The sequence below is a fragment of the Gavia stellata genome, chromosome 9 (assembly GCF_030936135.1).
Source record: "Gavia stellata isolate bGavSte3 chromosome 9, bGavSte3.hap2, whole genome shotgun sequence".
NCBI lineage: Eukaryota > Metazoa > Chordata > Aves > Gaviiformes > Gaviidae > Gavia > Gavia stellata.
Genome location: NC_082602.1, coordinates 20514570 through 20529136, shown reverse-complemented (window position 1 = coordinate 20529136; position 14567 = coordinate 20514570). Strand labels below are relative to the sequence as shown.

General features: G+C 37.6%; 1 protein-coding gene across 3 annotated transcripts in view; it reads right to left on the bottom strand.

Moving 5' to 3' along the window:
- MAPK8 (mitogen-activated protein kinase 8) overlaps positions 1-14567 on the bottom strand; it is a 47328-nt gene that overhangs the window by 9913 nt on the left and 22848 nt on the right. For all 3 annotated transcript variants that reach the window (XM_059821512.1, XM_059821513.1, XM_059821515.1), the window contains exons 2-6: positions 11468-11634; positions 8600-8729; positions 7272-7330; positions 7004-7142; positions 2392-2557 (exon numbers count right to left, since the gene is read on the bottom strand). In XM_059821512.1, the coding sequence (XP_059677495.1) occupies positions 2392-2557; positions 7004-7142; positions 7272-7330; positions 8600-8729; positions 11468-11589 (616 nt within the window). In that variant the 5' untranslated portion in view covers positions 11590-11634. The remainder of the gene's footprint in view (positions 1-2391; positions 2558-7003; positions 7143-7271; positions 7331-8599; positions 8730-11467; positions 11635-14567) is intronic.

The following is a 14567-nucleotide window of genomic DNA, read 5'->3' as shown; positions in this document are numbered from 1 at the left end:
TTAAAACAAGATTTAAAGATTTCATCTGCATAGTATAGTACCAAAAGTATACTACTATGCAGTATGTATCTCAGTCATCAAAATATATATTGCAGTCCTCCCACCTAAGTTCAGCAGGGCACTGAAACGGCATAAAGCTGCCAGATGACCCTGTTCAATTAAACTAAATGTTAATGTTAACCATTAGTTAGCTGTCAATTTTCAATATTTAACTGTAAATTAAGTAAGTTAACTTTTAATTTAACTATGAGTTTAAAGGGCTAAAATAGGCGTCAATGCCAACAGGTAAGGATCCTGGACAGCCCACGGGTCCTACTGTAAGTACATCCTTGATACCTGCCTCACTCCCCTCTGCAGCCCTGCCTCCCTGTCAGGGGAGCTCCACAATGACGAACGATTAAGAGTTACAGTCTATGTAAATAGCCTTTTAATGACAACAGTACATATGGAAATGCAGATTGTCTTCTGACTCAGTCAGCCCACAGGTTTACTTTTACATTCTCCAAAAGTGTCATTCTCAACGACCATGTATTTGGGCTTTGGGAAGACGTGATAATTTTTCATATGAAATTAAGTTTTTATTTATATTTTGCTGCACAACACAATTCATGCTTGCTTAAGGAACAGGATTGTCACTAGCATGACAGGGTGCTCTAGAACACAATCTATTTAACTACAATAATAACCTAAGTAATGTTTTAGCGGAGAGAATGTTTCACACTTCTGCAACTCAAAATTACTTAATATTTAAGAGAAAAACATAAACTGGACAAGCTAAGTCAGAAAACTTGTGAGACTTCCATTGTATCAATTCCTTCTGTAAGGCAGCTGCATGACTCAGACTACAGCTTCAGGTTCTTTTATCTAGTATCTTTTAACTGGCCAATGTAAAGTCTTGGGGAAAAAAAAAAAAGACAGACAAACTTAAATATATGCTTTCTACAAAACTTCAGCAGTTAAAAAAATAATTTTAAGCTTGCTCCACTCAACCTCTGACTTCTAAATTACAGGAAAAATAACCAACCCTGAAGGCCATTCAAAGGAATGTACATCCTCTTATGCACACTCATGATCCAAACAGAAATAAAAACCACAGCCTTGCAAAAAAGGTCTGTTCTCATTCCTTTGAGCTGGCTTCTTTCATTGTCAACACCGACAGAAGTTATTCTTCTTGGCTTTTATAAACAACAAAATCAACTCTCTCTGCACATAGCAGCTATCACTTACACACAACCTGAAGTCACTTGCCGTAATGGTATGCAGTTGCCAGGCAAGTTTGCAGACTATATTAAGAATCCTGAAAAGCAGAGCAAGCCCCAGTTGTGTCAGTAACCTGAGGAGCCATGCCTCATATCACCAGGAGACAGCTAACAAAGCCTCAAGCATCATCGCATCTCATGGGCCTTACTGGAGGACTAATCAATAGAGGGTTTAAAATACCTTCCGCAAACAGCGAGCTCTGTGCACTGTGCCTGCCTGAGGTGGAAACACCAAGTGAGCTGAACTGACCACAGTGACAGTGAATCAATGAAAGAGCAGCAGAATTGGGGCCACTACAACAGAATTTCAGGAATGACATCTTACTTTGGTTTCCTAAAGGATACTAGCTGTTTCATTCAGAAGACACAATGTCCTTGGTCGTGTGTTTCCCTCAATTGCTGTATCCTTTCCTTATTTTCTTGTAGAAGATATTGAGACAAGGGCCATGGAGTAACTATAAAGAGGAGGGAAATGTATGCAAGCAAAGGGACAAAGTAAAGAAATTTCCTTGGAATTCGTCATGGACCTCAAAGAATCTACGATGCTTCACGACAGTACTCTCTGCATTCTTGTCTCAAGTACATTATTGAATTTTTCTTCAGCAACATCAGTTAAGAACTTAGTGCGGCAGGTTTAAAGTAAGCCGGTTTTAACAAAAAGTAATGCCACAGTAGGTAGTTTCAGCTTATTTGTTCCTCAGTAGCCTTTAAGTTCCCTACATCCTGAAAGGCTATATTGAATATAGTCATTTAAACATTAATTTTAGGACACACATTTACTGATGAATTACAATTTACATCCTCATCAGGAATAAAGTCAGGTGAAGGTATATCAAGGTACATACCACGTATTAAGAAAATGTATTTCCAGTTCTTCCTGGATGAAACTTAATCTGCCATGCAAGTTATTTAAATTTTTAAACAAACAAGGCCCTCAATTTCTTATTCTATTAAATGCAAACATTTCTAATGGGTTGTGTTGAATAAACAAATTGGTGTATCCAGAATCTGCATTTTGGTCACAAGGCTAATTTATAGAATTTCTACAGCTTGAAAAAAACATTTACATGTAAAATGTGGTGTGCCAAACAAAAAAATAAAGCTATGCCAAAGAAAGACTATATTTGCTGACCGTTTTCTTTGTATCCCATCCCTAGGATGACCTCTGGTGCTCTGTAGTAACGAGTCACTACATAAGGCGTCATCATAAAACTAGTTCCTGCAGTTCTGGCCAGTCCAAAGTCAAGAATCTTCAAAGTGCAGTCTGACTTTACTACTATATTACTGGGCTTTAAATCCTTTAAAAAGAAACATCATATATGACTGCTAAGACAAGCACAAAGTACTCTCTGGTTCACATTTTTAAAAGATAATACTGCTAATATTAAACCCCACATATACAACTAGGTTATTGTTATAACTGCAGTTTCTTCTCCCCTTGCATTAATTCATGTGCATTCAGCAGACTACAGAATTAATTCCCTTATTGTGCTTGTAGATTTATATAGCAATTAAAGAAGGAAAATACAACCAGCATTACAAGATATGTTAGCAATGTCTGAAATAAATTGAGGTTAGTAAGAAACGTTAGCTCTGAGGAAAGGTCTAGAAACTGCTCACTGGACCAATGGTTATTACTACGACGCAGAACACAAGTAACATGACAATTGCTGAAATCATTTGATGCAATAATCATCTTGATACAAGAATTATTAAAATTATAACATGAATGTAAAAAGTAAAAGGTTTCTTTCTTCTGCATTACCTCTTTTGAACCAATGCAGATGTTTCTCTGAACAGGAAGGAAATTCCCCATGCTCACACAGATTTAGTTTCCTATTTAGGATTTGGTTTTATATTAATTTTGGTGACCAAACCCAAAAAGGCACCATTGAAAAACTGCCAGAAATTAACACAATCATTCAATTGCCCTGATACAGCTTCAGACCATTTTAGTTAGAAGCTTGGTAACTGTATTCTCTTCACTTGAACCGTAAAACCACATTGACAATAGTGGCTTTACAACATCTATTTATACAAACACTACACAGGCATACTCAGTCATTATCTCAGGAGGATCTTACACACATCTGAATGTCACAGAGCAAATATTACAAACTGACCAACTTCAGAATAACTTTGCCATCATAAAATCATTCATAGTACACAAGCTGACATAGATGAGGCTTGGATCCTTTCTGCCTACTACTAAGATTAACGAGAGAAAAACACGAGATGGCGCAGAGGACTCCAGCATTTGAGCTGCAGGCATTTGATAAGTAGCCCTATCTTTCACTGTTTCATAAAGGCTTAAAAGTGGCTATCTGCAAGATATATGTAGTTTTCATTTGTACTCATACGGCTTTCAGCAAACTCCTCAGAAAGCTGCAGGATTAACACTGAAGATGTTGAGACCTTCCCTTTGTAAAAGAAAAATCACTAGGAGGATGAAAAGCAAAAGGTTACAGAGCGCTGTCTATCCTTAATTGCTGAACATCATGTAGTCGTCATGAAGCCTAGGAACATGTTGTAATTTTGAATACAGAACTGTCCTTCAAAATGACGGAGGCGAGAGTTGACTTACGCTGCATCTGAATTCACACAAAACAAATACCTCTTATGTTTTAAATAAACAAGGACTCAAAAGCTCTTTTAAGAGTGATCAATTTAGTTAGGCTGCATAAATATATCCACATCCTATTGCAGAAGGTATCTCGCCTCACCTTAAAAATGTAAAATGCCAGTGCCTAAAAATCAAAGATTATTCATGGCCATCTCCCCATTAACCAGACAGGGAGAGAGGCGCATCTCTGGAAGGTAATTCATGGCTTCTTTTCCCTTCCTATAGAAAGATTTATGTGAAGGGCTTCCATAATTAGGCACCTTTTTTAAGTGTTCAAAATCAGGCAGAATACCATGTTTCAGAGCCTCCATGCAAAAAAACTGAGACACTTCGTGTCCTTCAGCAAGTCAGTGAGGCACAACTCTGCAACACTGATCATTCATCCTCCTCAGACTGTGAAATATAAATGAATGTGTACTTCTACACTTGCTGGGAACTCTATCTCTGCAAAATGTTTTCAACACAGTAATGTTTATTTGCCAACATCTGTTAAAGCCAGTGCAAAGCTATAATTAAATCTTTACCAAGATCAAATCTTTATCCACTGATGCGGCAGCTAAGTATGCCACCTACAACTTCTAGGTGAAATTGTCTGAAACTCCTCATGTTTGACCTCTGCCTTGTTCCGTGCCTCCAGTTTGCTATGAAAAAGCCACTTATTTCTGTGGCAGGTAGTATCCAGTGCTACAGGCACTATACAGATTGTTCTAATTTTAGTCATTCAGCAAGCGTTGAAATAGTTACTGAGATACTGAGACTATCGCAGCTGTATTAGAAGCTGAAGAACCCAGTTAAAAACCACGTGAAACTAACACCAAAAAAAAAAGCTTAAAACTTTTAGAGGACACTAAAGTACACTAGATTCATAGCCAGAATGCTCCACAGGCAGCCACAGTAGCACAGACTATGTTTAAGGAGTAACTAGTTTCAACAAAATGATTAGCTTTAGACATTAAAAAAAAAACTGTCTAAATGTCTAATGTCTTGTCCCTTTTCAAGCATGCCCTCCTTGTCTTCTGAGGTTTTGTTTAACTTGTTCCACAGAGAAACAGATTTTGATGCTGTACACCTTGAAGTATAAAGGTGTAACGCACACAGCAAGTAAGTAATGCAAGCATTTTGCCTGAACATACTTAATCTTCCAACAAAGTCTGAAAGAAACTGTCAGCTGAAAATCTACCATGAAGATATGCGAGTAAAATGTATCTGCCCACGTCCTTCAAAAGCATTCATGCATACATATGTTAGTATTTACATAGCAATTGTATCTATAGTCTCTCTGAATTGGTTATCCCTGTACTTCATATTACTGCACAATATGAAGCATTTCAAAGACTTCACCCATATTTAGAGAGGCAGGAATTCTATCCTCAAAGCTGTCTTTACTTCTGCCCAACAACTACCTGAGTAGTTACTTCTTTTCTATAAATTTATGAATGTTTACATTTATCCATGACTTCTACAGGCTCAATGGTTTGATGCCTGCTTTACAGGAGTCCAAACTGCCCTTAAATCAAGTAAAGTTTTAGAAGCTCCTTCCCATCTGTGCTAAGATCCACAGAAGAGAGACACTCTCACATTACCTACTGTAGCATGTCCATATGATACAGTTTTCCACAAATAAAAAAGACCCAGGAAAACCCACAGCATTAAACTTGCATACCTAAATACTGAAGAGACCAGAAAATGTGAAGCTGCATAAAAAACCATTATTTGAATCCTGCAGGTGCATGCATTAGGACACAAAGGGCTGCATAATATCAGTCATATGCAATATAATACCACAACTGTGGTAAGTAAGGTATCCTAGTTTTGCCTAGCATTACCAGAATAATACAAGAAGCCCACTGACCTGTCTGGGTGGGCATTGGCCCACATGCAGACCAAGCAGCACAGGGTGCAATGCCTGGTTGCAGGTGATGCTTCTGCCTACCCTTCCTTGCCCATCTCTTTCAAAGACAGTAGTTCAGGGCAGACCGCACACAAGAAGGAAGCCTTCAACCTTCCTTCCCCAAGCTCCTCACTGGAATGAGGCAGCTGATGAGTACTAGAGCTAGCTGAGCAAAAGGAAGCAGTGTTTGGCAATTTAAAGCATATTCTCTATTCAAACAATTGTCCCAGTTCCCTTGAGGGAAAAACAGCATACTGAAGGGGAGTGTTATACTGCCAGATCCAGCTTGCAGGCCATTGAACACCCTGGTCACAATGAGGTGGACTACTGAACTGGTCAAGCATCATAACATAGCAATTCCTGTCGTAGCACTCAGAATTGCCATTTGTGATTTACTTTGCTGTGTATATCATCCATAAGGAAGACTATGCAGTAATGACTGGAAATATCACACATGAATACGTTTAATTGTACCTTTTGCATCATTTCAGAAATGAAAACTTTCAAAACTCTCTAAAAAAATTACAATGAAAAATATAGCACTGTAGAAATACAAGCTTACGATTTCCTAGAAGAGAAGAGATTATATTTGAGAAGTTATAACTAGACAATCTCAAGAAATCTCTACACTACGTACAAATACATATGAGATGTTCAACTGGAACAGGCAACCTTAAATTCAAAAATTCTTGACTGGATTGCAACACACACACCCCACTTAAAAAGCAGTAGTCAGTTTTGCCTGTGGGCAGTCTGAGTGAATGCTTTGTGACACACAGGTGTATGAAAGTTCCACTTACAGGTCTTTATCATCATCTGTTTATCTGGAGACTTCAGATACTTATTCGCTACTCTGCTAGTAAAAGAGCAGAAATAAAATGCACAGTTCTTTCAAAAGATGGGATTTCAGGTTTGGTTACCAAAACAATAAAGGCAGAGACACTTCCAGATACTTTTTCCTGCCATGACTACTAAAATAGAACGTTATATAGAATTAGAGGAGGTAATGTAACTCACTGCAAAAATCTTTATTTACTCTGTGCAGATTATTATCAAATCATTCAAAGGTTCATTCCAGAATTACAGTGGAAAAAGGTGTGATTCTCTCTCTGCCTATGGGACAAGCTATGGATCACCCTTTGTGCTCCTATTTCTGAATTTTTTCTGTCTTTTAAATATGCAAGGCAAAACCAGGTGCAATGCAAAATACACACAGTTAAACTCACTTACCCTATGTATAATTCCAGCTGAATGAAGATGTTTGATACCACACAGCATTTGATAAAGAAGATAGGACATTCGTTCATGGTCTAGCTCCATCTGAATCACTTGACAGAGATTTGCATCCATGAGCTCCATCACTATGTAGCTTATGAAGCAAAAAAAAAAGAATAATAATCAGATAATACTGCCATTTTATTGTATTCTTCCCCTTGTTCATCTTTCTGCGTGAATATTTTTAAAATTAATTCTCAGCTTTAGTTCAAATCAGACTTACACATCTTGAAATTCTTCCAGAGATTTTTGTGGTGTGAACACATTCAGTAGGCCAATTATCTGTAGGAAGGGGGAGAGGAAGTATAATCACACCACAGCAATTACAAAGTTGCAAAGTCAACATTTCAAAACTGATACCCAATATTTCGATGCCAACCTCCTGGTATACACTGAAGCTTAATATGCTCAGCGGCTCAACCAGGCCTAGCATGCTGTAATAGATACTAATGATTTTAGGAGGAGTATTTTTCCTCCACAAATCACATAATCTAAAGACACTCTGTGTGCATTAACAAGTTGATATTCAAAGCGTAAAACCTAAGGAAGTTAGTCAATCTTCCTCTGTGTTCTACTTTCAGTTTGAAGAGAGCTAGTAAGATTTTTATTGTATATGAGGAAAAATAAAAATAAAAACTGACAAAGACTACCTAAGAGATACCACTTTGCTATTGACAGAGGTGAAGCAGCAAGTCCGCCCAAAGAGAAAAACAGATTCTTGCTTTAGGATATTTCCCTGTTGCCAAGAATGGATGAATTGTGCAGAAACAGGTCAAGCTACTACTCATTAGGAGTCAGGCAGGCTTGCAATAGTTTATCATCATACAAATTATGCTATTAGCTAAAACTTCCTTCAGAGAATCCACATATAAACCATCTCTGCTTTAGAAAAAATACAAAATTTTCCCAAGTAGCTAAAAAGAGTAAGTCTTCTATGACTCTCTCCATCCCTAGCAGCCAGGGGGAATTTTATCTTGTTGAAGGGGGATTAAGAGGCAAGGTGAGGAAGATGGCACACAGCTGTCTCTGACGGAAGAAAATGGACAATACCAGCCCTCTGTAGTCCAACTCTGATAAATTTATCACTTATTCTCCCCCCATTTCTGTGATCTCATCTACACCAGAGCTTCTTAAGCATCAGACAGTTCTTGCTGTCACAACAGAAGATTCCTAATTCATTCATGCACCAGAAAAAAAATTAAAGGAAATTATTACAGCCTTTTTTCCTCCTATTTGTCTAGCACAAGCAACAGAAACAAGGATGCACTTACCACTCACGGTATTCTTATTTGCCAGCTACTTGTAAAATGTAGCAATGTAACACCGACTCCCTTCCCGAGTTTGAAGAAGGTATTTAAATTGAGCAGGTATCAAAACTAGCCAGTAATAGCTCTTCTGAAAGACCCTTCTGTACTTATGTAGACATAGCCATGCAATGAAAATCGCTATAATCTACAGAGGATGCCATCCTCTGAAGTCACTTTTAACACTTTCAGAAAGAATAACCTTTTAGTTAATTCTTCAACATTTAAAGCAGGACACTACACTTACATTTTTGTGATTAACACACTTCATAAGAACAAGCTCTCTGTAGGCTCTCTTAGCGTGGGTTTGGTTCTGAAATGGTCGGCTTAACTTCTTGATTGCAACATTTCGTTCAAGGATGGCATCATAAGCTGCACTGTAATTAAAAATAACATTATTACACCTCAGTATCAAGGTGCTTTAAGCTGTGGCAGTTGCCAGCTTTTTCAGATACCTTGTATCATGTCTGCAGATAAACCAAATTTCCAGTAATATTCACCTTTAGGGAGTGTAATAGCAAAGGGCTCTTATATGCTGAGTGATTCAAAATTTAGAAGTGTTTCCCAGCTTCATAGTACTAACACATAACAATGTCCAAAAAAAAAAAAAAAAAAAAAAAAAAAGCAGCATCTCTGCTTCCTAAAATATCTTACTAAAGATACTGAGCTCTTGCCACTCATTGGCACTCAAGAACAGACCACCTAAAAAAGATCCAAAACACTTCAAACATAAAAAGCACATCAATTTTATGCAAAATCTTCACACTGAAAGGAAGGGAGAAGGAAAGAGGAAAAGTAGGTTAATACAAAGGTCCCATGCTTTCACTTATGCAGTTGCTTACTATCCTCAGGACACTGAGAGCATCAATGTCAAGATAAAACAAACAAACAAAAAAATGTTAGGAAAGCCTTAACATCTTGATGTCACTGGCTTTTACTTGGTAAAAAGGAAGAATAACATTTTGTTTGCAGACTAATGCCAAGATTGTCATATGATTCAGTGACACAGGCTGTTTAACTGACGAAGACTGTTACTGGGGACAACTCCCAGAAGTATCACATTTCCACAACAGGAAGGCAGAGATTTTATTTCCTGTAAGAAGTAATACCACAGCTGACTACTGTGCAGACTCAGGAAATATTTATCAGTTACTAAAAAAACCTCAGCAGGGAAAATACTGGGGTTTTGTCTCTTATCAAGAATGGTACTCAACCATAATGAAGAACATCTGCCAGTAAACAGTCAACATCTAACAAATCCAACTAGGTACTTTGAAAAGCATGTTGTCTATATAGTATGTAGGCTTGAATGAGCTTTTTTTCTTTTTTTTTTTTTTTTTTTTTTTTTAGCATCATCAAAACCTCTAGTCACTATTGAAGAAAGAAAAAAGGGGAACATGGGAACAACATATACTGGTTACTTTCTTTGGTTTACATTTGCCACTATCTGGAATTTACCCCACCTACCCCCAAGATAAGGAATACCTTATGAAAGAGTGGCAAAGAGGTGGCCAGGAAAGATTGCCAACATGGGACTCCTGTACCAGTATTTAAACTTCTGCATCCCCAGTACATAACGGTAGCCTTAGAGTCTGTTTCCGAATTAGATATGGTTGAACCTTTAGGCCATCTGCTTAATATTCCTCCAAATCAAGTTGGACCAGTTTAAAAAAAAACACAAAAAACAAACAAACAAGAAAACCCCCAAAACCCCACCAACAAAAAACCCCAACCCAAATCACAAGAATTACACCCTATCTCCTCCAGACATGGCCAACATTTAATGACATGAGCACTCCAGTCCTCAGAGTCATCAGAGTCCTTTAACTAGAAAGGCTTCAATTACCACTAGCGGCAATTACAGAGTGACACTTGAGTAACTGCATAGTCAGTTTTTGGCTCTCAGCTCTGGGAGGGGCAGTAAATTTGGAAAACAGGCAGTAACATATAACTGGGAATCAGAAGGACAGTGACAACATCTAAAGCCTTTGCAGGCATTTCTGGAGCAACTAAACAGACTGTAGTCATACAACTGTGTTTGTCCTCATTATATTAACACACATGCAAACAAAATTCAGATCAGTTTTTCTGCTGCTGCTACTTACAGACCAAATAATCTTAATGCCAGAAATTACCATTTCAAAACCAATTCTTTCTAGAGTACTGGCCTTCAAGTTTTCATTTGCACTAAGCACACTATTTTATTAACCCAGCTAAAACACAAATACAAATTAAAAACACACCCGTACCACACATTCTCTAAACACTGAACAAGACAAGATCAAGGCAGTAACGAGGTTACAGGAAAAAGGTGTTTGACAAGATTATGCTTTTCCCTACCTTTCTTGATGTTTCTTTTGTATTTTTATGTCCCTGGTTAGCATCTTAAGACTTTCTGAAAGTTCCTGTGTTATCTACATCCTTCTCTTGGACATTCAAAAAACTCTCAAGAAGCTTAAACCAACATTTATCTTTGGGGTAATGCCACTGAACTTCAAATGGTACCTAAAAGCAGCTTGTTGTCACCAATCTTAAATCAATCAGACACTCTTCAGTCCACCACAGCAGAACTCTTATTCAAAGAATGATATTGTCAAGTCGTATTTTCCTAAACTACATCAGGTATTTACATATTACAATGACAGGCAGCATCACAAATGCTCAGTAACTGCTATCAGGGACTAGTTAGATTATGAAACTAACTGAAACAGGCCCCTAACAAACCGTTTCAAGAAGTAAAAGCATTTATAAGCATCAGATATTATAGAGAGAGTATTTCTGGCTTTTGTTTCACTGTAAGCAGTGTGGTTTAGGATTAGGATTAGTTTCTTTATCCACCTTTTTTTCCCCCCATTAATGTACAGGTCTCAGCACAGCTGGCTGAATTTGCACAGAAGGGCATCAGTTCGGAAGCAGGAAAGGACATAGGTCAAAAAGCAACAGCAACAGCCCTTGCTGAGGAAAAATGGCTATTACTATTGCCGTTTTGCATGTGAAAGGTAGTTCTCCATACTCCTATTCAGTAACATACAACAGTTAAAGGACTCGGAATTCTAATTCTATCAATTCTATCAAGGGAACCTAAAAGTACATTTAAATTTTATGGAAACCTTACCATACTATCCCTTGTGCTCCTGATCCTATTGGTTTTAAATTTTGATACCGTTTCAATACAGTGAAAGTAGAGTCTCCAATTTCAACACTGTAGAAATTGTTGTCACGCTTGCTTCTGCTCATGACGGCAACTTAGTTAGATTGCTTCATCCAAATTTTGCTTCTGGCCTGTAAAGAAATAAAACATGAAAAACTAAGATTTTTACAACTGTATGTAATCTGACAAAAGGCAAAATTCTTTATAATACACGGAAGACGTTTCTCAAATTAAGTCCTATATGCAAATGCATGTTATTTTTAATGTCTGCAGGAATGAGATGGCATGTGTTTGAAATGTTTTATTTTTAGGAACGTTCCTAAGATAGGATTCTAGAAGGGCAAAAAAAATAGAAAAACAGAAGTGAATGGTTGGTAGCAAAAATCTTAGATGACAACAAACAGAAGATCAAAAGGCAGGAAGCTACGTGTCATCCACAGAGCTCCAGGAGTGCTGCCATCCCTTCACACACACATGCAGCAAGGGAGCAGGGTTTGGACCAAACACTCTGCAGAGGTCCCTTCCAACCTAAATTGTTGCATGATTCTGTAAATACAAAAGTGACAAAACATCAGCAAGTCTTCCAGACATTGCAATCATCAAAATACTCTCGGTCACAACCAGCAGGAATACCTGTCACTGCTGTGGAAATACATACAGTCAATCTAGAAAAGGAAAACTGGCCTTCTCAGAGATCTCGCATACTAGCTCCTACGAATAAAAGTAATAATCACGGAAAGAGAGAAGAAGAGCAAGAAAAAAGGATGTATATTCCACCCAAACCCCCTCATATTAAAAAAACAAAGGCAACATCTCAATGCACATGTCCACAGGAGAAAAAAATAAAACTGTATGGTGGCTTTTACTGTATCATTTCCTGTTCCTTTGATGTTAACTGTGGACTTTTAATTTTCTCTTTACATGGGATTTGGCTGTAGCTGTAATGGATATCTGGTAGTGCCAATTCCTGTTTAGCTAGAAGAAGAAATTTCTTCATTTCTTCAAGAGCCACAGCATGCTGTCTTCCTTTGTTACTAACTTAAGGAACATTTTCCCATATTACTATTCAACAGCCCCAAAAAGATTCTTAGCTGCCGTACACCATGACGCTATACATTTGTTAAACTTTAAACAAGCTTTGAAAATGTGGACCGTGCAAATGTGGCCTCCACAAATAATCACAAATGTTGTACAAGTAGAATTGTTTTAAGAATCTGTAAACTTACGAAATTCCATTTTCAACTAGCTAACGTGCATTCATTTCAGCTACATAGGTACAATAAATAGCACTCTGAAGTGCTAAAAAGGACACGTTTTTAACTATTTGGTATATTAAAAATGCACTACCATACTTGGCATTTATCTCAAAAGAAATGTCTATCAAACAAGTCCCGTTTCCAAAATACTGTCAATAAACCAAGTCTCTGTCACAAAGACTTAACTAAATACCAAAGGAGCTTGTATCAGTGTATTAGCAGTGTTGTTAAAGGCTGCCTTCTTCAGTTGATAGGGCAGGCATAACTGGGCAAGAACTGTTGCCTAGCACCAGGAAAACCGTATACAAGCTGGGGATCCAGACTGTAAACAGTAGCTCTATGGGGTGGAGCTAGGCTTACTAGAGAGACCCAAAAAGTCTAATTTCTTAGCAATACACATGACTATACCCTATGCCTTTTATCACTGCATCTTTGGACTCGGCCTCCTTCTCAACACTTTCTTCACAGATGTACTCACACAAAGTTTTGGAATAAAGATGCCCAACAAGCACATAATGACAAAAAAAACCAACCCTGAATTAGAAGAGAGAAAATTTGCTGTGGAAGGTATGAAATCAACCAAACAAAATTTTGAAAAAGAAAAAACAAAGAATGAAGACAATCATTCACACAATCTTACATCTGTTCATCATCAGCTGAGAAAAAAACTATTGAGTTTATCCACTAAAATTGTATTAATATGTAGTGACATTAAACAATGTAGGATTAGTCAGAACAGCTTAGTAGATAGAGCTCTGCTGTTTGGTATCAGCATCAAGATAATGAAAGTTTAATACTTCACTTTGGATAATTCCTCAGAACCAAATGCAGGAAGGACTGCTCCTCTCCATCCAAGGTTTTCAGATGCATGTTGACACCTTCCCATTTAAAGGTCAATATTTTGAATAGCCAAAGCCAAGTGTTTGATTGAATTTTCTTTCAATTTGGTAAACCTTGTAGGATCAAAGGATGAAACAAACCAAGTATAGTTTAAGAAAAGGATCTTGACAGACAGTATTCTCTTAGAAAAGAATTCCTTTATATTAACAGATTTTACATGTATACATGTATTACATGATATTATTACCAAGCAAATTTTATTGCCTTAAAGATTTGTCATTTGCTACATGTTCAACACTGTAAAATGTGCTTGGCAATATGTACTGGGAAATTTGTATTTACTAACCATTTTGTAATTAAAAATAGTATTTAAGCATATAACAGCATATGAAAGAAATCCTTGCTTATTTTTACTATGGTAAAAAAATAATTCTGTGTATAAACTTTCTGTAATATATTAGCTTTGCAGTCACCTAGGTACTGCCTATAACCAATTAGTCTTAACCTCTCTGCTCCAAAGATAAATAAAAAAAAATAAAATACCATTTGTACACTAAGTTTAAGCTTCATAATTGAAAATTCCACATTCCGGACTATTACAGTAGCTATGCTGACCCTAAAAAAATCAAGTTTGTGACAAGGTTTGGTATGTAAATTCTCTCTTTCACTTTAGCCAGTGACTGTATTGCACATAGAGGAGATCACCAGGAAGCGTTAAGGCCCTCAGGGTCTGTCCCCCTGCACTCTGCAGGTGTCTCCCAAAGCAAAGCAGCCAGGGAAAACCGGGGAGAAATTACCCACTGGCCAGAGAGAGAGAAAGCACGAAGAATAGTTTTGCCTATACATGCGCACTGGTGCCAAAGTATTTGGCCAATAGACCTACAACACGCAGGAGGCCAGTCCCGCGCCAGCCCACCATCCCACTCATTCTAGGCTGAGCCTCCCCTTCCGCAAGAATCTTTGGTTTT